The sequence below is a fragment of the Gorilla gorilla genome, chromosome 10 (assembly GCF_029281585.2).
Source record: "Gorilla gorilla gorilla isolate KB3781 chromosome 10, NHGRI_mGorGor1-v2.1_pri, whole genome shotgun sequence".
Classification (NCBI taxonomy): domain Eukaryota; kingdom Metazoa; phylum Chordata; class Mammalia; order Primates; family Hominidae; genus Gorilla; species Gorilla gorilla.
Window position 1 is genome coordinate 84,101,222 of NC_073234.2, and position 27,023 is coordinate 84,128,244.

A 27,023-nucleotide genomic window follows, 5' to 3' on the forward strand; every position below is an offset into this window, starting at 1 on the left:
CACCATGTTAGCCAGGATGGTCTCAATCTCCTGACCTCGTGATCCACCCGCCTCAGCCTCCCAAAGTGCTGGGATGACAGGTATGAGCCACCGCGCCCAGCCAGTTCTTTTAGTTTTTAAAGCAGTCTCATTTCAGTTATTAATATTGACTTCTTCATTTTGAAACTTCAAATAATATTTGGTTCAAAGCTTTCCTCCTCTTACCAGAGCAGGCTGGACCTGTGGCCCTGGTGACCTGGAATTGGAAATGGGGGTGTGGGATGTAGGGCATAGGTCTTCTTGTCACATCCCATTCTGTCTTCCCAATTATTACTTGTGGTACTCAGAATTCCAAGAATGACTCCCAGTGACCTTGCCTATGGATGATCCCCTCCCCTTTAAGTGTGGGAGGAACCTGTGAATATGAGGAGATATTACTCCCATCATTCTGTTACATTACATGGCAAAAGGGAGATGATCTGGGTTGGCCTCATCAAATCACATGAGCCTTTAAAGTCAGAGTTTTTTTCTGGCTGATAGCAGGAGAGTAAGTCAGGTTCAAAGCACAAGGGTGATTCAACACCCTGTTGCTGGCTTGAAGATGGAGGGGAGTGTGTGGCAAGGAATGCAGGAAGCCTTCAGGAGCTGAGAGTGGTCCTCACTGCTAGCAAGAAAAAGGGGACTACCGTCCTACAACCACAAGGAACTGAATTTGGCTGACAATTTGAATAAGCTAGAAAGCAGGTTCTTCCCTAGATCCTCTAGCTAAGAGCCCAAGCTGGCCCACACCTTGATTTAGGCTTTATGACACCTGGAGCAGAGGAACCAGGTGAGGCTACCTGGATTTCTGATATATGGACTGTGAGCTAATAATTTGTGTTGCTTTAAGCTACTACATTTATGGTAATTTGTTACACAGCCATAGAAAACCACACATGACTCCTGCCATCCCGATACCAGTTGGGGTGGCAAGGAGGAAGGAGAGGAAAATTACACTTCTTTACATAATTGCCCTTCAAAATTAGTTGCCCTTTTATTAGCAGGACATAACTGTGGTTCATCGTATGAACAACATCAACTAGATGATGGGAAACATTTCTGTCCCTTTCTGTTGGTTGTCCCAGTTTCTCTGATTATTACCAATTGACCATCAGTTCTCTTCATCTGGCAGGTGTCCAAATGATATTTCTCCAGAAAGACTCGTGGCATGGTCCTGGTAGGAAGTTGAGCAGGGGTATATGAATGAAGCTCAACTTCTTTCTCCCTAGTCCAGCACATTCTACCAATAGATATTCTATGTCTTTTGCTTCCAGGGTTCTATTACCCAGGTAGTGGCCATTTTAGGAGTTACCAGCAGAACTGCTTATACTCCTTCCATCTTCTCCAGGAACCACTTAATCTGGGGGAAACTCCAGCAACCTTTCCACCCGAAAGAGTGGGGATGCTGTCCAACTTCACTACCTTTCTTCTGCCAGCTGAGTGGCTCTGTAACTTTTAGACTAGATACGATCACAGATCTCAGATTTAGGTCAGTTGGGAGATTATAAACTCTTCGTTCCACCAAAAGATGACTTCTATTATTCCTGGTCCTTCCTTAAAACTCTTAAATGTGGCTGGGTGCAGTGGCGCACGCCTATAATCCCAGCACTTTGGGAGGTTGAGGCGGGTGGATCACCTGAGGTCAGGAGTTCACGACCAGCCTGACTAACATGGTGAAACATGTCTCTACTAAATACAAAAAATTAGTTGGGTGTGGTGGCACATGCCTGTAATCTGAGCTACTTCGGAGGCTGAGACATGAGAATCACTTGTATCTGGGAGGCGGAGGTTGCAGTGAGCCGAGATCAAGCCATTGCACTCCAGCCTGGGCAATAAGAGCAAAACTCCGTCTCAAAAAGAAAAAAAAAAACTCTCAATGGTAAAAGTTATCAAACCAGTTCAGCCTGTATTGCCCTTGTGGGAACCAGAGTCTCAGGCCAAGAATTGGGCCTTATTTGAACTTAGCTTTAGAGAATTGAGCGTTCTTAACAGGGCAATATTCCTCCTAAAATCTCTGAAATATTTGTTATCTTCTAAGAGCAGGAACTCAATTATGCTCCCATATCATTGTGTAATATTTTTCCTCTTAAAAATTCCATTCATAAATGTCCAAAAAAAGAGATCTATTGTAACTAAGTAGAATTTTATCTGAGTAAAACAAGGAAGGTCAATATTGGAAATCTATCAATATAATCTCACCACATAGACAGATTAAAGGAGAAAAGCCACAGGGTCATTTCTAGATGCATAAAAAATCAGTGTATAAAACTGAACACTGATTCATACTTTTTTATAACCTCAAAAAACCAGGAATAGAAGGAAACTTTTATGTAATAAAGAGCATCTACCTAAAATTTACAGCAAGCATCACATTTTAAAAGCATTTTTACTAATGTCATGAATAAGATGAGGATGCCCACTATCATTGCTACTATTCCATTCTAATGGTTGTAAGAAAATGAAAAAGAGGTTTAAGGAAGAGACAAGTTAGTGATTTTTGCAAATGATATTATTAACATAGAAAATCCAAGAGCATCTACTGAAAAACTAATAGTACTGTATAACAAAACAAAATACAGCCTGTAATCCCAGCACTTTGGGAGGCCAAGGTGGGTGGATCACGAGGTCAGGAGTTCAAGACCAGCCTGGCCAACATGGCGAAACCCCATCTCTAGTAAAAATATAAAAATTAGCCAGGTGTGGTGGCACGCACCTGTAGTGCCAGATACTCAGGAGGCTAAGGCAGAAGAATCTTTTGAACCAGGGAGGCAGACACTGCAGTGAGCCGAGATTGTGCCACTGCACTCCCGTCTGGGTGACAGAGTGAGACTCCATCTCAAAAAAAAAACAAAAAACAAAAAACAAAAACAGAAAGAACAAAAAAGCAGTATTGCTGGCTGGCTATAAGATCAAAACACAAAAATGAGTAATTGTTTCATATGTCAGCAATAACCAAATAGAAAATAAAATGTTAGGGCTGGGCATGGTGGCTCACGCCTGTAATCCCAGCACTTTGGGAGGCCGAGGTGGATGGATCATGAGGTCAGAAGATCGAGACCATCCTGGCTAACACGGTGAAACCTTGTCTCTACTAAAAATACAAAAAAATTAGCCGGGCGTGGTGGCAGGTGCCTGTAGTCCCAGCTACTCCGGAGGCTGAGGCAGGAGAATGGCATGAACCCGGGAGGTGGAGCTTACAGTGAGCCGAGATCGCACCACTGCACTCCAGACTGGGTGACAGAGTGAAACTCCACCTCAAAAAAAAAGAAAAGAAAATTTTAAAAGGTGTAATTTAAAAACAGCAATAAAACTTATAAAGCACTTCAGAAAAAAGCCAGCCAAACATACAACAGCTTTAAGGAGGAAACAATAAAGCATTATTAAAGGATGTTAAGAGAGACCTAAAAATGGAGTGATATATCATGTTCTTATCTGGGAAGAATTCATACTGAAAATAAGTCAAATTAGTCTAACAATCCAATGCAACGAAAAGCAAAATCCCAAGAGGATTCTTTTTGTGAATTAGACAAACTGGTTCTAAAAGTTAACATCCAGGAAGAGCCAAAACAATACTGAAAAAGATAAAGAGAGCTTTTCCTGTTACATATTGAAACTTACTCTAAGGTTTACTATTCTGTTGCCCAGCAAGTCCTCTTATAGGTATGCAGCCTACTGTCCGTGTTGTTTATGGATTCATAAATTTACAGTGAATGTATAAAACACAGACTTAGTGGACAGGCATCAAATTGATCATTATCAAGAGAAGGGAGGGGAATGGGATAAAGAATAACAGTGAAATTTTAATTTTTTAAGCAATGTTTCATTAAAAAAATTTATTTAGGCCAGGCTCAGTGGCTCAAACCTGTAATCCTAGCATTTTGGGAGGCCAAGGCAGGTGGATTGCTTGAGGTCGGGAGTTTGAGACCAGCCTGGCCAACATGGTAAAACCCCATCTCTACTAAAAATACTAAAAATTAGCCAGGCATAGTGGTACAATCTTGGTTCACTGCACTCAGTGTGGGCGACAGAGCAAGACTCTGTTTCAAAAGTAAATAAATAAATAATGAAAAAAAATGTTTGATGCAGGAATGACAAATGTGAATTCTGGGTAGTGGTTTCTTTTTTTCTTTTTTTGTTCTTCAGAGCAGAAGAACTTGAGGCGGTGGTTTCTTTTGTTGAATATTAATTGTTCTGTGAATGTTTCTGTATGTTTCAGTCAAACAAAAAGTTGATTAATTTTCAAAGTAAAAACAAAAAGTCTTTGTATTCACTACTTGCTGGGATTTTGCTTTTTATTTTTTACTTTATTTATTTATTTTTTGAGATGGAGTCTCACTCTCACTCTGTCTCCCAGGCTGGAGCGCAGTGGCATGATCTCTGCCTCCCACGTTTAAGCAATTCTCCTGCCTCAGCCTCTGGAGTAGCTGGGATTACAGGCGTGCACCACCACACCCGGCTAATTTTTTGTATTTTTAGTAGAGACAGGGTTTCACCATGCTGGCCAGCCTGGTCTCGAACTCCTGGCCTCAGGTGATCCACCCGCCTCACCCTCCCAAAGTGCTGGGATTACAGGCATGAGCCACCATGCCCGGCCTATTTTTTACTTTTTTATTTTCCAGGACAGAGTCTTGCTCTGCCGCCCAGGCTCGAGTGCAGTGGCGCGATCTCGGCTCACTGCAACATCTGCCTCCCAGGTTCAAGAGATTCTGCTGCCTCAGCCTCCCGAGCAGCTGAGATTACAGGCTTGCACCACCATGCCCGCCTAATTTTTGTATTTTTAGCAGGGACGGGGTTTTACATGCTGGTCTCAAACTCCTGACCTTCAGTGATCTGCCTGTCTTGGCCTCCCAAAGTACTGGGATTACAGGCGTGAGCCACTGCGTCCGGCCCGGATTTTGCCTTTTAAATAACACTATTCAGTTCCAGATGTTTGGAAAGACATAAGGAATTTGAACTACTTCTGTAATTTTAGATGGTCTCATAAATATTGTGAAACTCAGCATTCTAAACACGGTTTCTGAGCTAAATCTTGTTTAGTTTTCACCATGCTTTAAAGATTAGTTGTGGCCAGGCACAGTGGCTCACGCCTGTAATCCCAGCATTTTGGGAGGGTGAGACGGGTGGATCACCTGAGGCCAGGAGTTCGAGACCAGCCTGGCCAACATGGTGAAATCCCGTCTCTACTAAAAATACAAAAATTAGCCGGGTATGGTGGCGCAAGCTTGTAATCCCAGCTACTCGGGAGGCTGAGGCAGGAGAATCACTTGAACCCGGGAGGTGGAGGCTGCAGTGAGCTGAGATCGTGCCACTGCACTCCAACCTGGGTGACAGAGTGAGACTATGTCTCAAAAAAAAAAAAAAGACAAAAGATTAGTTATGACTAATAAATACAAGTACGAAGTGGCCCTTGGGTCAAGATAAGTCTGTTGTAACTTTTTTTTTTTCCCTTGAGACATGGTCTCACTCTGTCACATAGGCTGGAGTGCAGTGGCAGGATCACACCACAACCTATCCGGGCTCAAGCCATCCTCCCAGCTCTGGCTCCCAAGTAGCTAGGACTTTAGGTGAGTGCCACCATGCCTGGCTAATTTTTTTTGCAATTTGTAGAGACAGGGTTTCACCATGTTGCTCAGGCTGGTCTCAAACTCTTGGCCTCAATAGATCCTCCAGCCTTGGCCTCCCACAGTGCTGGGATTACAGGTGTGAGCCTTGTTTGCAGAGTTTATGTCCCAAAGAATATAAAGACACTCAAAGTATCTCAACCTCTTGGAACACCTCTTGGGTATCAAGAACAACGCTACTAGAAATAAGCAGTTTGCCTCTAGAGAAACTTCAAGTAAGCACAACAAAGGGCAAAGTGACACAAGATAACTGTGGGATGCAAGCAAACAGCAGCAGCTGGTCTGTATTTTTTTAAATGGCAAAGTCACAAACAACAGCAACTGCTTTTAGAGTGAGCAGGTAGTTTGCTTTCTTTTTTTTCAAATGGAACTCACTTTTTAAGTGATGACATGCACTTGGGGGTGGGTAGGTGTGAGTTCATTTGTGTTTTGAAATCCCAAATTAATGAGCATGATAAACCGCTATTGCTGGCCCTGTCTGACTCTCTACTCTGAGTAATTGGTGGGTTCCCCCCAACCTTCTCCTAACCCTCACCCTTTCCCTTTCCAGGGACTTGGGACAATCCTTGTTAAAGTGCCAATCACAGTGGGAAGGAGGAGAAGGGGGGAGGTCACAGTGCATGGGATTCAAGGTCACAGTGGGCGGAGCAACGGGGATCACCAGGCAAGTAAGTCAAGTTCCCGCTGCTCAAGTCCAGCTGTCTGCCATGGCAGTGCAACCCTTGGCGGACGACCCAGGACGCGTTGACGCAGCAGTCGCGCCATCTCTTCTTGCCTGCATTTATCTGCGCTGTTTGAAGCCGTGTGACCCATCAGGACCCAGAGGCTGTCTGATCACATTATTGGGCTGTCTGCTGTCTTCGGGTTAGGAGATCCTGGTTGGCCTGAAGGGAAGAAGATCAGAGGAAGGCCTATCGAGGATGGGTTTCTCCTGCTTCTCCTCGGGCTGGCGCTGCCCAGGATCCGCTTCCTGGCCTCGGTGTACTCGGCCTCCCACTGTGCCAGGGACTTGACTGGAAGGGCGGGCCTGCTAGCGGACTTCGGGCTGCTGACCACACCGTTGCTGGTGGGCCTCTTGAGGATGCGGACCTGTGGAGGGGGTCCTGGGGGAAAATTATCGTCCTGAATCACAATGGGCACTTTGGGAGATTTGGATTTCCTGCTCTCTGTGTGATGTTCAGTTTTTTTTCCAGACGTCTATTTCCCCGCTGTCTGCCGCCTCCTCCCAGCTCTCAGCAACCTCCTCATATTCCATCTTACTCCCCACTTTCCAGATCGCTTGCTTTCTTATTTCCACATTTTCTCTGACTTTTGCAGTATTCAATATTATTACTTGATTCTGATTTTTCAGACATCACTATATGGTCCTTGGCTTTTTGGTCGTTCCTCTCATTCCTTTGCTGTTTCAAGCTCTGTTCCCAGCCTAAGCTTTTTACCACCGAATTCTGTTCTGTGACCCATCACTTAAAACTAACCCAACTTTTCATTCTCTCCAGACTTTTTTTGGTAAGCAGTATCATCATGCTTTAGGTGGACACTGAGTCATACTGCCGTGGTAGTGCTGGTACATGTAGTTTTGAATACCAGGTTCTTGAGTGAATCCTTTTTGCTTCTCTCTCTCTCCCCAACCCCCACTTCTCCCTTCTGCCTTCATTTCTGACCCTTCTTTTCTGGTTCCATTAGAAAAGGACTAATCTTATTAGTTCTGCCTTTTTTTTCTGCTCTAATAATTTTGTCAAGAGAATTTTTTCAAAGCACAAGGCCAATGAGAAGGGGGAAAGTCGGTCCAGAAGGCAGCCGGCCCGACTATTCTGAGTTTCAATCTACTCTTGGTGGTCCTGTTAAAATACAGTTTGAAGCAAATCACTTGTTTTTATGCTCCTAATGTCTACTCTGTCGAAAGCCCAAATTTCCTTGCTTGGCATTTAAGGAGACTCCAAGTTCTTAAAACTTCTTCTTGACTTTCATGCAAGTCAAACGGATTTATTTATTGTATCTCAAACAGTCCTCTTATATTTTCCTTTCTGTATTTTTTGATAGTTTTCTTGTGTCTGGAATATTCTCTGCTTTCATTTAAGTCTCACCATCTTTCAAGACACAAAATATGTGTGATCTCTGAGGCCTTTGTGAACTGCCTCCAGCATTTACTAAGCAATTAATTCTGTCTCTGAACTTTTATAGCACAAACCCATTTGTTCACTTGATATTTAACAAATATCAACCTCTATCACTTATCTCTTTTTTTTTTTTTTCTTCTGAGATGGAGTCTTGCTCTGTCACCCAGGCTGGACTGCAGTGGCATGATCTCCGCTCACTGCAACCTCTGCCTCCCGAGATCAAGCGATTCTTCTGCCTCAGCCTCCCAAGTGGCTAGGATTACAGGCGCCCGCCACGGGTCCCGGCTGATTTTTGTATTTTTAGTAGAGACAAGGTTTCACCATCTTGGCCAGGCTGGTCTCGAACTCCTAACCTCGTGATCCGCCCACCTCAGCCTCCCAAAGTGCTGGGATTACAAGCGTGAGCCACCGTGCGCAGCCTATCACTTATCTTTTCATGCTTACATTTTCTCACTGCTTGAGATTTTCTTTCATCCAGGGTCAAGCACTGAGTCTATTAGAAACCCCACTGTATATGATCTGATGAAGATGAGATTATCTTTTTAAAAACCACATATTAAATCTCTTAAGTTAATAATATTGGCAATCAACTTAAATCAACTGAGTGACCACTATGTTTAAGGAATGGTAGGCTGGGAAGCGGGAGAAGGGAAGGATATAACTTTATAAAAAAAAAAAAAGCTGCAGAAGGGAAGGATATAACTTTATAAAAAAAGGTCCTTGTTCACAAGGAGCTAATCACTTACTGGCCAGAGAAGAAACGTGTTCCTTCTTTGCAATGGCTGTGTTTTTGGGTTTAGCTAACTCAATTCTTTATGTCCTCAATTTATGAGACCGCATCAAAAACGTTTTTGCCACATCTCTGTGGGAAAGTAGGTGAGTCAGAATGAGTGCATAATATATAAATATATATTTTAATGATAATGAGTGTGTAGATTAACAAACCCAAACTTTGTTTTTGTTTTTTTGAGAGTCTTGCCCTGTCGCCCAGGCTGGAGTGCAGTGGCATGATCTCGGCTCACTGCAGCCTCTGCCTCCCGGGTTCACAGGATTGTCCTGCCTCAGCCTCCGGAGTAGAGTAGCTGGGATTACAGGTGACCGCCACCACGCCCGACTAATTTTTGTAGTTTTTAGTAGAGACGGCGTTTCCCATGTTGGCCAGGTTGGTCTTGAACTCCTGACCTCAAGTGATCCACCCGCCTTGGCCTACCCAAAGTGATGGGATTACAAGCGTGAGCCACCGCGCCCAGCCAAACCCAAACATTCTAAAAGCGCGGAGTAACCGCTCCCCTCCCCACCAACGGTAACCAGCATCTTCGTTCTCCAACCAGAACAGCTGTATGCACCGGTGTATAAGCCTGCCTTAAGTGCTATTTTTAATCTTTTTTAAAAAACAGGCCTTAAAATAACTCATTTGGGTACAACTCCAGCGGCTGGTGGAGCGGGCTTAATATATTAAACAGCTGTTAATTTTGGTTTCTTTTTGGTAACAGCGACACGGAGATCCGCATTTGTCGCAGTTTCCACCGCGGGCGCGAAGTGTAAACACAAGAAATACAAACATAGCGCAACGGCTAAAGGAGTGTCGCAGCGCCAAACCTTGCTGGCTCCGCGCCAGGCCGAGCCCCACCCTCTCAGCTCGCGGCCAACACCCCCACCCCGCCTCAGAGCCCGCCGCGCCCGCGGGGCGACACCCCCCACTCCATCATCCCAGAGGTGGTGCGGCCGAGCCCCGGACCCAATTGGCGGAAGCGGGGCCGGTTGTGTGCGCGCGCACAAATGCCCGGATGCGCCGCGACGACCCGCGCGCTCCCCTCGGGCGGTAGGGGGCGCGCACCGAGGCACCGCGGCGAGCTTGGCTGCTTCTGGGGCCTGTGTGGCCCTGTGTGTTGGGAAGATGGAGCAAGAATCCGAGCCCGAGGGGCGGCCGCGACCCCTCTGACCGAGATCCTGCTGCTTTCGCAGCCAGGAGCACCGTCCCTCCCCGGATTAGTGCGTACGAGCGCCCAGTGCCCTGGCCCGGAGAGTGGAATGGTCCCCGAGGCCCAGGGCGTCGTGCTTCCGCGCGCCCCGTGAAGGAAACTGGGGAGTCTTGAGGGACCCCCGACTCCAAGTGCGAAAACCCCGGATGGTGAGGAGCAGGTACCGGCCCGGCAGCGAGCGGTCACTTTTGGGTCTGGGCTCTGACGGTGTCCCCTCTATCGCTGGTTCCCAGCCTCTGCCCGTTCGCAGCCTTTGTGCGGTTCGTGGCTGGGGGCTCGGGGCGCGGGGCGCGGGGCACGGGGCACGTGGCTTTGCGGAGGTTTTGTTGGACGGGGGCTAGGCAGTCGCCGCCAGGGAGGAGGGCGGGATTTCGGACGGCTCTCGCGGCGGTGGGGGTGGGGGTGGTTCGGAGGTCTCCGCGGGAGTCCAGGGTAAAGGTCACGTGGGCCGGGGGCTGCGGGGCCGCTTCGGCGCGGGAGGTGCGTCCGGATGATCGCAGGTGCCTGTCGGGTCACTAGTGTGAACGCTGCGCGTAGTCTGGGCGGGATTGGGCCGGTTCAGTGGGCAGGTTGACTCAGCTTTTCCTCTTGAGCTGGTCAAGTTCAGACACGTTCCGAAACTGCAGTAAAAGGAGTTAAGTCCTGACTTGTCTCCAGCTGGAGCTATTTAAACCATGCATTTTCCCAGCTGTGTTCAGTGGCGATTGGAGGGTAGACCTGTGGGCACGGACACACACCACTTTTTCTCTGCTGATCCAGGTAAGCACCGACTTGCTTGTAGCTTTAGTTTTAACTGTTGTTTATGTTCTTTATATATGATGTATTTTCCACAGATGTTTCATGATTTCCAGTTTTCATAGTGTCTTTTTTTTCCTTGTAGGCAAATGTGCAATACCAACATGTCTGTACCTACTGATGGTGCTGTAACCACCTCACAGATTCCAGCTTCGGAACAAGAGACCCTGGTTAGTATTTTTGTCTCGTGTAACTTTTAAGAATAATTTATTTTATGAAGTGATAAACTAAATTTCGTATACCTCAATTGTAGCATGGCACTGTAAATAAAATTGTATGTGCATAGCTTAAAGTGTGCTACCTCTGGCGTAACTTCATGGAGTTAAAAACTGTTAAGAACTGGTCAGTATTTTTTTAGCCATTTGCCACATTTGCTTTAAAAATTAGTTCCATTACATTGTTAAGCGTGGTTGAAGTTAACGTTTGTTACGTGACTGATTTTTTTTTCCTTTTTGACCTCCCAGTATTTAATTTTTAAAAGTGGTTTCTAAAAGTCAAAAAAATTATTCGTGCTTATTTTAAAGATTTTTGTCATTAGAGAAATTTTAAAGTAAAACCTGAAAATTCCAGGCTTTTTGCTCCATGTTTCCTTTTAGATTTTTTGTGTGCGTACCCATATATTTACATTTGAATTTAAATCTATGTTATTGTCCTGTTTGTTGTACTAACAAGATGAAACTATAGTTGTTCTGTGACTTGCATCCTTGTCAATAAATAAAGTCTACAGAATTCTTTTTAATGGCTGCATAGTATTCCACAGCATGAGTATACCATTTTAAAAATTATTTATGCCTTTACTGATAGGTTTTTAAAAATTGCCTCCTGTTTTTGAGTATTACAGATAGTGCCGCTTTGTACATGCATCCCGTGTGACTATTTCTGTAAGAAAGATTTTATAGAATTATAGGCTGGCCGCGGTGGCTCACCCCTGTAATCCCATCACTTTGGGAGGCCAAGGCGGACCGATCACCTGAGATGAGGAGTTCAAGACTAGCCTGGCCAACATGGTGAAAACCTGTCTCTACTAAAAATACAAAAATTAGTCGGGCATGGTGGCGCGCGCCTATAATCCCAGCTGCTGAGGAGGCTGGGGCAGGAGAATCGCTTGAACCCAGGAGGCAGAGGTTGCGGTGAGCCAAGATTGCGCCATTTCGCTCCAGTCTGGGTGATAAGAGCGAAACTCCGTCTAAAAAAAAAAAAAAAGAAAAAAAGATTTTATAGAATTAGAACTCCTGAGTTCTCAATTTTACTATTTGATTGCTACTGGTAACTTGCTCACCAAAAGGCTCTAACAGTTTCACTCCTGCCAATACTGAATATCACCAATCTTTAATTATTATTATTATTATTATTATTTTTTGAGGCGGAGTCTTGCTCTGTCTCCCAGGCTGGAGTGCAGTGGCACAATCTCGGCTCACTGCAATCTCCGTTCCCCGGGTTCACGCCATTCCCCTGCCTCAGCCTCCCGAGTAGCTGGGACTACAGGCGCCCGCCACCACACCGGGCTAATTTTTTGTATTTTTAGTAGAGACGGGGTTTCACCATGTTAGCCAGGATGATCTCGATCCCCTGACCTGGTGATCCGCCCGCCTCGGCCTCCCAAAGTGCTGGGATTACAGGCGTGAGTCACTGCGCCTGGCCTCTTTTATTATTATTACTATTTTTTTGATAAAAGGTACTGTACCATTGTTTAAATTCATTTTTCTCTAGTTTCTTGGTGAGGCTGGGCACCTTTCCTTTTTGTTTTTGTTTTTGTTTTTTTTTTGAGACAGAGTTTCACTCCTGTTGCCCAGGCTGGAGTGCAATGGCGAGATCTTGTCTCATTGCAACCTCTGCCTCCCGGGTTCAAGCGATTCTCTTGCCTCAGCCTCTGGAGTAGCTGGGATTACAGGCATGCGCCACCACGCTCAGCTAATTTTGTATTTTTAGTAGAGATGGGGTTTTTCCATATTGGTCAGGCTGGTCTTGAACTCCCAACTTCAGGTGATCTGCCTGCCTCGGCCTCCCAAAGTGCTGGGATTACAGGCGTGAATCACTGCACCAGGCCTCCATTTTGTTAAGTCGTTTATTTCTTCTGGGATTTGCCTAGTCTTATTTGTCCATTTTCCTTTTAGTTTTTTAAAATTTTTCTTAGTAATTGGAGTAGCTCTATGTGTTTCAAGTATATTTAACTTTTGTTGTTTACTAATGTAGCATTTAATTTTATGTTGTCTTTTCCCCATTGAGAACAATTCTATGAAGTAAAATTTGTTGGCTTTTGAATTTCATATCATGCTTTGGAAGAACTCTCCTGTCCCAAGATCTTGCAAATATATTCCTATATTTTCTTCTAGATTTAAATTTTTTAAATATTTAGATCTTCACCTGTAATTTACCTTTTTGTTCTTCAATGTAAGATTACAAATGCTATTATCTTTTATAGCCGTTTTCTCATTAATACATGTCTTTTAAGTCACTAATATACTGATGGCTTTCCATTACAGATTTTTTTTTTTTTTTTTTGAGACTGAGTCTTGGTCTGTTGCCCAGGCTGGAGTGCAGTGGCGTGATCTCGGCTCACTGCAACCTCTGCTTCCTGGGTTCAAGCAATTCTGCCGCAGCCTCCCGAGTAGCTGGGATTACAGGCACCCACCTCCACACCCGGATAATTTTTGTACTTTTAGTAGAGATAGGGTTTCACCATGTTGTCCAGGCTGGTCTTGAACTTCTGACCTCGTGATCTGCCTGTCTTGGCCTCCCAAAGTGCTGGGATTAAAGGCGTGAGCCACTGCGCCCGGCCCACACCTGGGTAATTTTTGTATATTTAATAGAGACGGAGTTTCGCTGTGTTGGCCAGGCTGGTCTCACACTCCTGACCTCAGGTGATCTGCCTGCCTCGGCCTCCCAAAGTGCTGGGATTACAGACCTGAGCCACTGCACCTGGCTTCCATTACAGATTTTTACTTTGAATTATTTTATCTAATTTGAAGCTAATATAGCATATAATAAAAATTCAGGAGAAAAAAGGTTATTTTTAAATCTTTTTTGAGAGAGTCCATTCTTTAGCCTGAAAGTAAAGTGCATATGTAAGCACAGTTAAAAAAAAAAGTGATCAGAAAAATTAATAATTCAATTCTATATGTATTTTAAATTTTTCAATTGTTAAATAATATTTGTTTTATTGATTAGCTGGAAATAGGCAATTTTTAAAAATCTGTTTTTAAGGCATCCCCAGTGGGGGTGCTGTCAGATTTTAAAGTTAGACACAGGACCGGGGCATATGAAAGAGAGGTGCAGAGGTACCAGTTTGTGTGGTAGTGGCAAGCTGTAAAGATACTTGAGTTTTGCAGATTTTGATAAACCAAAAGGAAGGGAGAAAGTGCATAGTATATTACATCCCCCTCCCCCATGACAATTATTTTCTCAAGACCATTTGTAAAACCTCTAGATAAGGGGGCAGGCAAATGTTAGCCTGTCAGCCAACTTTGGCCTGTTACCTGTTTTTGTTTTAGTTTTTAAAAATTTTTTTTGTAGAGGCGGAGTCTCTCAGTGTGGCCCAGGCTGGTCTTGAACACCTAGCCTCAAGCAAACCTCTAGCACTGTCTCCCAAAGTGCTGGGGTTATAGGCATGAGCCACCTCGCCCAGCCAGCTGCCTTTCTTTCTGTAAAGAAAATTTTACTGGAATGCAACCATGCCCGTTGGTTTACATAGTAGCCATGCTTTTTACTTGGATAGAACCATTTGTATGAAAAGCTTAAAATACTTACAGTCTGGCTCTTTACAGAAAAAAATTGACCCCTAATCTAGTTGGCAGGCTCCTTGCATACAGGTCATATGTCTTATTTGTAATTTCTTTTGCAGTACCTACCACTGTCCAGTGCATAGTAGAAGCTCAATAAATGTTTGTCAAGTAGATATTTGAAATGTAGACTAACTAAGAGGCAGCATGATATAGTAGGAAGAAAATGCTGAGTTGTAGTTGAGCGACCTGGGTTGTTATCTCTGATCTGTTCTTAATTACCCTTGTCAGCTTGGGTTAGTTAGTTAGGTTCTCTAGCCTTCAGGAACCTAATCTTTAGAAAGAGAAGATTGATAACAGGACCCACTCTAAAGATTTATTCATTTCTCTTTCTCTAAGTTAGCTTGCAATAAGGTCGTTGGATCAGTACGGTAAGCTCATTGGATCTCAGTAATTTATGGTTGTTTGTAAGGCAGTAAGCAGGTAATATAAATAGCTGAAGGAAAAAGTAATCTTTGCTGTTTTGGATTGGATACTATCTGTGATCACAACTGATACTTGATGATTCCATGATACTTGCATAATAATTAGATCCTCCCCAGCATTTTTTCCAAATCCCCTTTATTGAACTTGATGGATATGTTTGCTGCAGAGCCTATAGTTCTGGGATAATTTTGGAAGTATAATAGCAGTTCTTTTCTCTTTATAGGTTAGACCAAAGCCATTGCTTTTGAAGTTATTAAAGTCTGTTGGTGCACAAAAAGACACTTATACTATGAAAGAGGTAAGCTGAATCAAGAGATAAGTAGTATCTCACTAGTTACATGTAGCCATACTTAAAGTTTTCAAGACTGTGTGGAGAAATTGGCCATATAGAAGGATTTTTCATTAAGCAGCAACATTTAATTTTGTGGTCGTTTGGACTATATTTTAAAGCTGAAAATTCTAATTATACTCGAGTTTCATTTCTCAGCTAGGAACTCAGATAAATGGAAGCCCCGTAAGGGTGCTTGACCATTTTATGCTGTCAACCCTTTGGTAGACTCCTTCCCAGAATCATGTTTTTAAATGTATGAAATAAAATGTATAGAATTACAAAGGAAACATACTAAAATACGGTTACCAAAATAGTAAACTAGTTTGTGATATGTGTGCTTTTGTTATTAACATAATAAATACTAAGATTTAGAAGAAGATATAATAAATACAGTGTTTTTTTGTTTTTTGAGACGAAGTCTCTCTCTGTCACCCAAGCTGGAGTGCAGTGGCACGATCTCGGCTCACTGCAACCTCTGCCTCCTAGATTCAAGCCCTTCTTCTGCCTTACCCTTCCAAGTAGCTGGGATTATAGGCACCTGCCACCACGCCTGGCTAATTTTTTGTCTTTTTAGTAGAGATGGGGTTTCTCCGTGTTGGCCAGGCTGGTCTTGAACTCCTAGTCTCAGGTGATCCAGTTGCCTTGGCCTCCCAAAATGCTGGGATTATAGGCATGAGCCACCATGCCTGGCCAATAAATATTATCTTGATATAGTGAGGAATATAAGTCATATTTTGAAATGTTTGCCATAAGTACAGTATGATAGGAAAACACCTCTGATTTTTGTTGGTGATGAAATCACAGGTATTAATACTGTTGTGATTTGTTGCCTACATTTATAATCGAAGGAAAAGCTAAATTCTAGTTAGAAGTTTGTGAAAATAAGGATAGAATTTTTTTTTCCCATCCAAATTAATGGACCCCCTGAATTCTATCCAAGGACTTCTTGGGCATCCCTGGATCCCAGGTTAAGAACTTCTGCGCTAGAGATACATGAGTACAGTATACTGATCTTTCTGGGATAGAGGTGAGCTGATTCATGACCATATATTCTATCTAATGGATCCAGCATTTTAATGCATTCCCCACCTTTAAATTTGTGCACAGAAGCATGATTTTCAGTGACAGATTGAGCCACCTTAGGCAGAATTTCAGTGTGATTGAAATATGCCTGTTCTCTCTCTCCCCCACTTAGTTTATGGGACTCAGATTACTTAAAACATTTAAGTTTCTTTCTTACAACGGTATAGTGGGGCAGGAAGAGCTTCCATTTTTCTTCTTCCTCTCCAGCTATACTTTTAGAAACTTCCTTAAAGGATGTTTGGTAGAATAAATCTAAGTTATCTTCCTTTTTCCTTTCCCACTGCTGGACAGCAATCTGTCCAATCCACAGTCACATAAGAATATTCCTTTAAGGCCGATGCCTGCTTAGCCAGTTAAATCCAAAGACAGTGTTTGTAGGAAAGGGCCAGGTTAAATGGTATTTTTAAAGCTAATTTGGGATTGACCTTATTATCATTGGATAATCAGTTAAGGAAACAAAAAAGTATGGATTTAGCAGTAGATAGAAATGAGAGAATTAGCCAAGGCCATCATAAAGACTTAGAATGCTTATGCTAAACTATGTAACAGTAGTGTATGTATTGTCTGATATAGTTCTCAGTTATAGGATCTTTGTTCTGGGGCACACAGGAAGGTAGTGAAAGCTAGTATGGGTAGTAAAAAGAGCGTTGGATTAAGAGTCAGAAGAGCTGGGGCCAGTTTCTTCTTTTTTTTTTTTTTTTATGTGACAGTTTCTCACTCTCTTGCCCAGGCTAGAGTGCAGTGGCATGATCACTGCTCGCTGCAGCCTGGACCTCGTGGGCTCAGGTGATCCTCCCACCTCAGTGTCTGCAGTAGCTAGGACTACAGGCTTGTACCACTATGCCTGGCTAATTTTTGTATTTTTTTGTAGAGTTGGAGTTTCACTATGTTGCCCAGGCTGGTCTGGAACTCCTGGGCTCAAGGGATCTGCTTACCTCGGCCTCCTAAAGTGCTAGATTTACAGGTGTGAGCCACTGTGCCCAACGCAATTTCTTCATTTCTAATACAGTGATAATAATCTTATGAAATATCAGAATGAGATAATACTTATAAAAGTACATTGTAAACTGTAAAATGCCATATGTATTTAGGTAGTTGTTAATAGGTTTATATCTGGATATCTTAAAAATGTATTGCCAACTTCTTAATGCAGCACAGGGAATATAATTTAACTTTTATTAATGGTTCAAAGTCATTATTTTGATTATTTATCATAATATGGAGTAAATTGATACCTCAGAGGGTTTATTTCATTCTCAGAATTCTCTCAAACTGTTTTGTAGCTGTCATTGATAGATTGTTTTTCTGTCTTCCTCCTCTGGTGACCTCAGAGGCTATTGAGGTTTATAGTATTTATGACTATTTACTAAGTGGCTCCAGACCACTGCCATATTTTAGTTGATTTTTGTTTCTGCAACTTTTTTGGCTATCAGTTTTTTATTTTGCTGCCTTTTCCCTTCCTAATATGTTAGTATCTAAGTATCTGGTCAGAGTTAAAGTCTACGAGGAAAAAAACCTCACATTTTAAGGTTTACTTAAGTAAATAGAGAAGCAGTTATTTCTGCTTCTGTCAAATTAAATGGAAAAGGCTTAAAAGTAGCTTTTTTTTTTTTTTTTTTTTTTTTTTTTTTGAGATGAAGTCTCACTCTGTTGCTTAAGCCGGAGTGCAGTGGCGCAATCTCGGCTCACTGCAGCCTCCACCTCCCGGGTTCAAGCAGTTCTTCTGCCTCAGCCTCCCTAATAGCTGGGATTACAGGTGTCTGCCACCATGCCTGGCTAATTTTTGTATTTTTAGTAGAGATGGGACCAGGATGGTCTTTATCTCCTGACCTCGTGATCCATCCGCTTCGGCCTCCCGAAGTACTGGGATTACAGGTGTGAGCCACTGCGCCCAGCCAAAAGTAGCTTCTAAGTACAAAATGGTTGTTGTTCTACATAGTTGTGGATATGGTTTCTGGTTGTTTACCCCTATTCAGATAAATAGGATATTATTAAATGTATTTACAACTAACATTTAGTTTTCTTTAATGCTCAGAAATCATATTTGTATTTCAGGTTCTTTTTTATCTTGGCCAGTATATTATGACTAAACGATTATATGATGAGAAGCAACAACATATTGTATATTGTTCAAATGATCTTCTAGGAGATTTGTTTGGCGTGCCAAGCTTCTCTGTGAAAGAGCACAGGTAATTCTTCAGTTTAGTCCATTGTAAAAAGCCATCTGGGCTAACATTTCAGTTCACCTCTACCCTCATTCACTTTTGTCAGAGAAAAACTGTTGAAACATATTAAAGACATGCTGAAACTTAATTTTTTAGCTCTGTGGCATATTATTTGAGAACCTGAGCTCTGGCATCTTATAAACCAGTGTTTGAAACCTAGCCCAGTCATTTACTAGTTTTGTGACTAGATAAATTAACCTTTTTAAACCTGTTTCCCCATTTATAAAATAGGGATAATTAAATACTTCATGTGGAGGTTAAAGCTCTTGAAGAGAGACATTGTATAAAAAAGCGTAGTTTTGGGCACATACAAAGCATTCAAGTATTAGCTGTAGCTATTATAACTTTTTATTCCAGAAACAGTATACCACCAAGTGGTAAAGGCTTACATTTGAGCCTTAGTTATTTTGGAGATCATTTTCATTGTCACCTATCATTATGGCACTTAACCAGCAGAATTTAACCCAGGTAATATTTCTAGAAATAGGCCTGGTGCGGTGGCTCACACCTGTAATCCCAGCACTTTGAGAGGTCAAGGCGGGTGGATCACCTGAGGTTGGGAGTTGGAGACCAGCCTGACCAACATGGAGAAACCCTGTCTCTACTAAAAATACAAAATTAGCTGGGTGTGGTGGCTCATGCCTGTAATTCCAGCTACTTGGGAGGCTGAGGCAGTAGAATCACTTGAACCAGGTAGGTGGAGGTTGTGGTTGAGGTGAGCCGAGATCGCGCCACTGCACTCCAGCCTGGGCAACGAGCAAAACTGCATCTGAAAAAAAAATTTTTTTTAATATATATTTTTCTAAAATTATTCTTTTGTTTGTTTGTTTGTTTGTTTGTTTTGAGAGGGAGTCTTGCTCTATGGCCCAGGCTGGAGTGCAGTGGCATGATCTTGGCTCACTGCAACCTCCGTCTCCTGGGTTCAAGTAATTCTCCTGCCTCGGCTTCCCGAGTAGCTGGAATTACAGGTGCCTGCTGCCATGCCTAATTTTTGTATTTTTAGTAGAGACAGGGTTTCACGATGTTGACCAGGCTGGTCTTGAGCTCCTAACCTTGGGTAATCCACCTGCCATGGCCTCCCAAAGTGCTGGGATTACAGATGTGAGCAACCACACCTGGCCTACATTTGGAATTCTTTGTCACATTTGGTTTAGCACAGGCAATCTGTGTTGAGCCTTAGCATTCATTACATTAATAAATGGAATGAATACGTTCACCTGAGACAATTAACTAGCTTCTGCTAGTATTTAATGCTCAATAGTATAGCTGAAAAGATAATTAAATGGGATTTTATTTTATTAAAAAACATAACTTCCTCAGCTGAGCAAGGGATTTTGTAACTTTAAAACAACCTTATTATTGTAAACATAGTATATATTATTATTGAACATTAGGAGATGACAGAAAACTAAGAAAAGTAGAGGGAAAAAAAGGACTGTAGTTTGTTAACAAAAGGTATTTTTAGCAGTCATTTGTGTATTATGTGCAACTGTGTTTTAACCTAGTTATGAATATAGTACTATATTTAAATTTCATCTAGCTTCTTAATTTGTATTATAATTTGTATATTATATATTATAATATACATATAATTATATATATTATAAATATATGTATAATTATCATTTTTTATTGATGAGTCACTTCTGTTTAATATCCATATATGTTGTCATTTTATACGTGGCCTTGGTATATGTGGTTTAATTTTATAAATTTTAAAAATAACTATATTGGTATATTGGTGATTTCTTTACCTATTGAATATTGAATCTTCTATTTTTTTTTTTTTTTTTTTTTTTTGAGATGAAGTCTTGCTCTGTTGCCCAGGCTGCAACCTCTGCCTCCTGGGTTCAAGCGATTCTCTTGCCTCAGCCTCCTGAGTAGCTGGGATTACAGGTGCACACTACTATGACCAGCTAATTTTTTGTATTTTTAGTAGAGACGGGGTTTTGCCATGTTGGCCAGGCTGGTCTCGAACTCCTGACTTCAAGTGATCTGCCTGTCTTGGCCTCCCAAAGTGCTGGGATTACAGACGTGAGCCACTGTGCCTGGTCTGAATATTGAATCTTCGGATAATGTTTGGAAGTATGATTTCCTTGGACTTGAATTCTAAATGTTGAGAGATAAGAAATAGGAGAAATTACTGACTTGAAAAGGATATGAATTAAAAATATTGTGGGTTTAGGTTGCTGTATCCTTATTCCCAGGATGAAAAAAGATAGTTGGGATTCATATTTCCTCTTAATATTGAGTGAGGAACAATATTTTGTGACAAACACTCTCTTAAATCCTTAGTTTAAAAACAAAAGGAAAAATCCATTGTGACATCAACGAATACTGGGGTAAATGAATTATCCTCCTGTTAGGATATAAACTTCATGAGGGCATATACATTTCTGTTTCATTCTTTGTTTTCCCCCGTGTCTGGTACATAGTACCAGTGACTGGTACATGGTAGGTTTTCAGTCTGTATTTATTGAATGAATGAGTACTGCTTTATCTGTTAATAAGTTTCTTTTTTTTTCTTCCCTGAGTCCGAGTTTTGCTCTTGTTGCCCAGGCTGGAGTGCAATGGCGTGATCTTGGCTCACCGCAACCTCTGCCTCCCGGGTTTAAGTGATTCTCCCGCCTCAGTCTCCTGAGTAGCTGGGATTACAGGCATGCGCCACCATGCCCAGCTAATTTTTTATTTTTAGTAGAGATGGGGTTTCTCCATGTTGGTCAGGCTGGTCTTGAACTCCAGGCCTCGGGTGATCCGCCGGAGTCGGCCTTCCGAAGTGCTGGGATTACAGGTGTCTGTGAGCCACCGCGCCCGGCCTCTGTTAATACGTTTTAAGATCAAGAAAGGAAGTTGAAGCTTGATGAAAGTCAAGATTATAATCAAATTCCTATTTAATGGATTTTGCGTAACTCAATAGTTTTTTTGGCAGTTTGTATTTAATGGATTTTGCATAACTCAGTGCTTTTTTTTGGCAGTTTGCTACTAAGCACGGAGCTAAAAACATTCCTGTTTGAAAATAAGTATGTTCAACCTCTTCCTGCTTGCATACTCATTTTTTTGGGGTCTTCTGGTAAAGTCCAAACAAAGCACATTTCAGGAATTGGTAGTGTGAAATCTTTCAGCTAGAGAGACTTTAGTAATTATTAAAAGTAGCTGTATGTAATCATTGTGCTACTAATTATTGTGCTTTTAAGTGCCTACAAGCTTGCCAATGATAAATTTGGTTTTGAATGTGTGCAGTAGTTCATACTAAGTATGTATGTAGAAGTCTGGTTAGATCCAGCTTAATACAAATTTTTATTCTAAAATGTACATCTCTTGTTATTTTTTTTTTTTTCTGTCTACAAGGAAAATATATACCATGATCTACAGGAACTTGGTAGTAGTCAATCAGCAGGGTAAGTTAATTTTGAGCATCATGGATAAATACCATAAAAACATTTTAAAGACATTTTTGTTTATGTGCATATGTTTTATAATTGTGATTCTCTTTAAAAGTTGCTTTAATTAAATATTGTAATAAAAGTATGATAAATTTATTAGAAGTACATATGAACTAAAACCACATACTGAGGTTCTAATGTAAAGTTAAATATCCTGTTAGATCAATTTAAGACTTGGGATATCAGAGTTAGGATTTGTTTTGAAAGGTCTGTAATTTCAAAAGCTCCTGTTTAGGAGTGATCTACCTTGAAAATGTATTGAAAGGCTTTGGGAAATAATATTGTTACCTAGGTAGGACCATGTGTAAGGATGAAGGATGGGTCTTTTTCTTTGGTTATAGACAAAATTTTGTTTACCAATTTGTAGAAGTGGAATTTTATGTTCCTACTTCCGTTTCTTAACTGGTTATTTTTGGGTCACATCTCTCTTTAATAAGCTGATAAAAGCATTGGGTTCTTGTTCCAGAAAGATGCACATGTATATATACATGGATAAGTCAATAAGTGTTTTACAACCTACTTTCCATGAGAAAAGCCCTGATTTATGTGCTTGCTGACTTCCATAGTATAATACTCTCATTTGAAGGCTAAAAACATGGAGTTGGGAAGAGATGTACACAGTTTGCTTTTTTTTTTTTTTTTGAGAAGGAATCTTGCTCTGTCACTCAGGCTGGAGTGTAGTGGCATGATCTCGGCTCACTGCAACCTCCGCCTCCCAGGTTCAAGCAATTCTTCTGCCTCAGCCTCCCGAGTAGCTGGGACTACAGGCGTATGCCACCACGCCCGGCTAATTTTTGTATTTTTAGTAGAGAGGGGGTTTCAGCATGTTGGCCAGGCTGGTCTCGAACTCCTGACCTTGTGATCTGCCTGCCTCGGCCTTCCAAAGTGCTGGGATTACAGGTATGAGCCACTGCACCCGGTCTCACAGTTTGCTTTTGAGTGCCGCTTAGAGCTGTCTCTAATACACTACACTGCTCCTAAAGCCCATCCTCGAACTACGGTTAAGAAATGCTCTTAGGCCAGGTGTGATGGCTCATGCCTATAATTCCAGCACTTTAGGAGGCTAAGGCAGGAGGATCACTTGAGCTGAGATGTTCAAGACCAGCCTGGGCAGCATGGCAAAATCCTAACTCTGCAAAAACTACAAAAATCAGCTTGGTATAGTGGTGCATGCCTGTAGTCCTAGCTACTCAGGAGGCTGAGGCAGGAGGATTTTTTGAGCCTGGGAGGTCAGGACTGTAGTGAACTGTGATCATGCCATCCAGTCCAGGTGACAGAGCAAGACCTCATCTCTTAAAAAAGACAAAAAAAAAAAAAAAAAAACACCTCTCAGGAGCTTGTTTAGTTCCTAGAATGAATTGACCACTCCCTTGTACTTCCTCTATTCCATATTCAGATTTTATTGTAAAATTGCTTTGTTTTACTTGTGGGTTTTTTTGTTTGTTTTTGAGATGGGCTCTCACTCTGTCACCCTGCTTGAAGTGCAGTGGTAATCTTGGCTCACTGCATCCTCCACCTCCGGGGCTCAAATGATCCTCCCCCTCAGCCTCCCAAGTTGCTGGGACTACAGATGTGCTCCACCACGCCTGGCTAATTTTTCTGTATGTTTGGTAGAGACGGTGTTGCTATGTTGCCCAGGCTAGTCTTGACCTGAGCTCAAGAGATATTCTCGCCTCGGCCTCCCAAAGTTTAGGGGTTACAGGCATGAGCCACTGCGTCTGGCTGTTGTACTTGTTTATATTTTTGTTACCTGTGTCCTATTCAGGTTTGCATTGTGCATCACACACTATAGTGTTTTATTAATATGGTATTTAATAAATGTGTTGAATTGAATACTTATTCTTCCAAAGTTAGGATTTAAAGCCCAGAAAAGTATCTCCATTTTATCCCAAAATAAAAGTAGTTATTAGGCTGATGATTTGGCATTTTATTATTTTAAAGCTCTTTTTTTTTTTTTTTGAGCTTTAGATTGTATCCTTTTTATTTCCTTTTTTTTAAAATTATTATTATACTTTAAGTTTTAGGGTACATGTGTACAATGTGCAGGTTGGTTACATATGTATACCTGTTGTTTTAAAGCTCTTTAAGAAATTGTGTGATAGCTAAATATACAATTGTAGTATTTGTAGTAGTAGTTTGAGTTTTCTGAAGTATGTATCCCTGATGTATTCATTCCTTCATTTGTTTAAATAAACTTTGGCACATTACTAGAAAAATTGTATTATTGAGATGGAAACTTACAAATTACTTATTTGCAGTCTGAGTTTGGTTTAGATATCAGTAGAATTAACTTCAGAACTCCTATTCCATGTTCTCAACTTTGTCACTTTTTTTTTTTTTTTTTTTTTGAGATGGAGTCTCACTCTGTCACCCAAGCTGGAGTGCAGTGGTGCGATCTCGGATCACTGCAACCTCTGCTTCCCGGGTTTAAGTGATTCTCCTTCCTCAGCCTCCCGAGTAGGTGGGATTACAGGCGCCTGCCACCACGTCCGGTTAATTTTTGTATTTTTAGTAGAGAAAGGGTTTCACCATGTTGACCAGGCTGGTCTCAAACTCCTGACCTCAGGTGATCCTCCCACCTTGGCCTCCCAAAGTGCTGGGATTACAGGCGTGAGCCACTGCACCCACCCAGCCTAGGGCTTCCTTTTTATTACATCTTTTTTGTAGCATCTGTTTATACTAATCCAAAATTCCTAGACAATATAACCTATTATGTACAACTTAGGAAAATTAGTGTAATGCCTTACCCATAGTATAAAGAGAAAATTAATCTATGATAATGCATAATTTCAAAATGTTAATGTCAAGGCATGAGTTCACTGTTAAGATGAAAATGTTTCCAAGGGGGGTAGTAAAGGGTATTTGATGATAATTGTCTGTATATCCCAAATCTGAAACTTTGACTTTTGAGCTCAAAGTCTGTATATCCAACTACAAATGAAACCTATGTGCCTGAATAACTGTTTGTTATCTTCCCATCCAATCTGTTTATCTTTCTAAAGTTTCTCTTTTAGTGAATGGTACCACTCATTTATTCACCCAAGTTAGAATCTTGGAATCATCTTAACTCCTTTCTTCCTTGCCTTCTATATCAAATACCAGGTCTTGTTGGTTTTTACCTATTTAATTTCTCTGGAATTTGTCTTCCATGCCTTAGTTTAGGCTTTAATAGTTTTTAGTTTGTATTATTGCAGTTGTCTAATACTGGTTTTCCTGCCTCTGCCCTCTTTTTCTTAAGTTTTGCTAGAGTGATTTGTCACTCTTCTGCTTAAAATTACCATTTAGGGGTTCATTATTGCTCTCTGGATGTAATATTTTCTGTGAGCTAGAAATCAGTTTCATTTCTTGGACAAAAATCCTTTTTAATGGTGAGTGGCTGCAACATCGCATTAGGGAAGATTCTGAAGTATCTGTGGGGAAGAATGCAGTGATAAGGGAATGACAGCATGAGTCCTGCTTTGTCTAGACCACAGGATCCTTTACAGTCTGAACCTGCCTACATTCCAGTAATAATGAACTGCTTGTGGTGTCCTGCAACAGGAACTGTTAGTTTGCTTTTGGATACTTTTTCACATGGCGTTTTCTTGGTCTGGAATGGCCTTTCCTAGCCCTATTTTCACATTGTCCTACAAAATATTTCCTGATTCTTTGTTTCTCAGACACTCCCTGTCCCTACCAAAATAATGACTCTCCTGTCTCTCTGCTAATTTATCTAACAGTCTTTTAATGTCTTGATTATACTTTACTCTTCTACATTAAAGTTGAATTATTTTATTTACATCTGCAACATTTAGTATGAGGGTGCCACCTGGAAAATACATGTTTAATGTTTATTGAAAGGTTAAATTGCATAAGGGTTTGTGTTAGACTGATAGCATATCTACTGAGTAGCGCCCCCTCTCCCCCCGCCGCCCCCGCCCACCACCAAGTTTCTGATCCTTTTTCTTTTCTCTCAGAATCATCGGACTCAGGTACATCTGTGAGTGAGAACAGGTGTCACCTTGAAGGTGGGAGTGATCAAAAGGTAATCTAAGTAAATTTCTCATTCTAATGTAATATTATTTGCAAATTGGAAAGGTTATTTACAACAAGTTAGCTTACTGGTTGTTAAGTTTGTTGTATTTTATTTTTTTCCTAAATGCTTAGGACCTTGTACAAGAGCTTCAGGAAGAGAAACCTTCATCTTCACATTTGGTTTCTAGACCATCTACCTCATCTAGAAGGAGAGCAATTAGTGAGACAGGTATATATGAATATTTATTTGACGCATTCACACAGCTTTTTGGTACTTTCTCTAATGAAATTAGTGCTTTTAGACTTAATTAAATTGTTCCCTTTTTTTGGTTGAGATGAATTAACCTCTGAGTTTTTTTCATTCTTGATTTTGATTTACAAATTGCTTATTTAGCAATATTTTTCTGGCTGACTACAGCAGGCACAGTTTACTGTGCCCCACTGGAGTTTATAGTTAGCCAACTCTCTGTTAAGATAGTAGGAGGTGGCTGGGGTGTGGTGGCTCACGCCTGTAATCCCAGCACTTTGGGAGGCCGAGGCTGGCGGATCACGAGGTCAGGAGTTCGAGACCAGCCTGACCAACGTGGTGAAACCCCATCTCTACTAAAAAAAAATACAAAAAGTAGCTGGGCCTGGTGGCGCACACTTGTAATCCAGCTACTCAGGAGGTTGAGGAAGGAGAATCACTTCAACCCGGGAGGTAGAAGTTACAGTGAGCCGAAATTGCGCCACTTGCACTCCAGCCTGGGTAACCGTGTGAGACTTCGTCTAAAAAGAAAGATAATAGGAGACAGGCATATAAACTCTATTTTCACCATTATTCTTAGTCACCTTAACAGTTAAATTTTTAAATTGTTATTTTTCATAAATGGTAGTACATACCTATGAGTTTTAAAACAGAAAGTAAATAGCATTTTAGAAATGAAGAGATAAGGGCCGGGCGCACTGGCTCACGCCTGTAATCCCAGCACTTTGGGAGGCCGAGGCGGGTGGATCACGAGGTCAGGAGATCGAGACCATCCTGTCTAACATGGTGAAACCCCATCTCTACTAAAAATACAAAAAATTAGCTGGATGTGGTGGCGGGTGCCTGTAGTCCCAGCTACTCGGGAGGCTGAGGCAGGAGAATGGCATGAACCGGGGAGGCAGAGCTTACAGTGAGCCGAGATCACGCCACTGCACTCCGCCT

The 27,023-nt window shown here is 41.7% G+C and overlaps 1 protein-coding gene and 1 pseudogene across 8 annotated transcripts in view; one reads left to right on the plus strand and one right to left on the minus strand.

The window, feature by feature from the left end:
• Positions 1 to 5,897: 5,897 nt before the first annotated feature.
• LOC129525674 (SUZ domain-containing protein 1-like) lies at positions 5,898 to 8,254 on the minus strand (annotated as a pseudogene).
• Positions 8,255 to 9,397: 1,143 nt separating this feature from the next.
• MDM2 (MDM2 proto-oncogene) overlaps positions 9,398 to 27,023 on the plus strand; it is a 37,392-nt gene continuing 19,766 nt past the window's right edge. For 2 of the 8 annotated variants that reach the window (XR_008670101.2, XM_055357019.2), the window contains exons 1-8: positions 9,428 to 9,898; positions 10,619 to 10,703; positions 14,962 to 15,036; positions 17,024 to 17,116; positions 18,208 to 18,341; positions 21,726 to 21,775; positions 25,777 to 25,844; positions 25,967 to 26,063. Coding sequence is in view for 7 of the 8 variants with exons in the window: in XM_055357019.2 (XP_055212994.1) it covers positions 9,885 to 9,898; positions 10,619 to 10,703; positions 14,962 to 15,036; positions 17,024 to 17,116; positions 18,208 to 18,341; positions 21,726 to 21,775; positions 25,777 to 25,844; positions 25,967 to 26,063 (616 nt within the window). In the remaining variant the exon portion in view is untranslated. Of the gene's footprint in view, positions 9,899 to 10,168; positions 10,498 to 10,618; positions 10,704 to 14,961; positions 15,037 to 16,009; positions 16,097 to 17,023; positions 17,117 to 18,207; positions 18,342 to 21,725; positions 21,776 to 25,776; positions 25,845 to 25,966; positions 26,064 to 27,023 lie in introns of those variants that run through there. The other 6 variants (XM_063694660.1, XM_055357020.2, XM_063694661.1 and 3 more) reach the window with 6 other exon arrangements.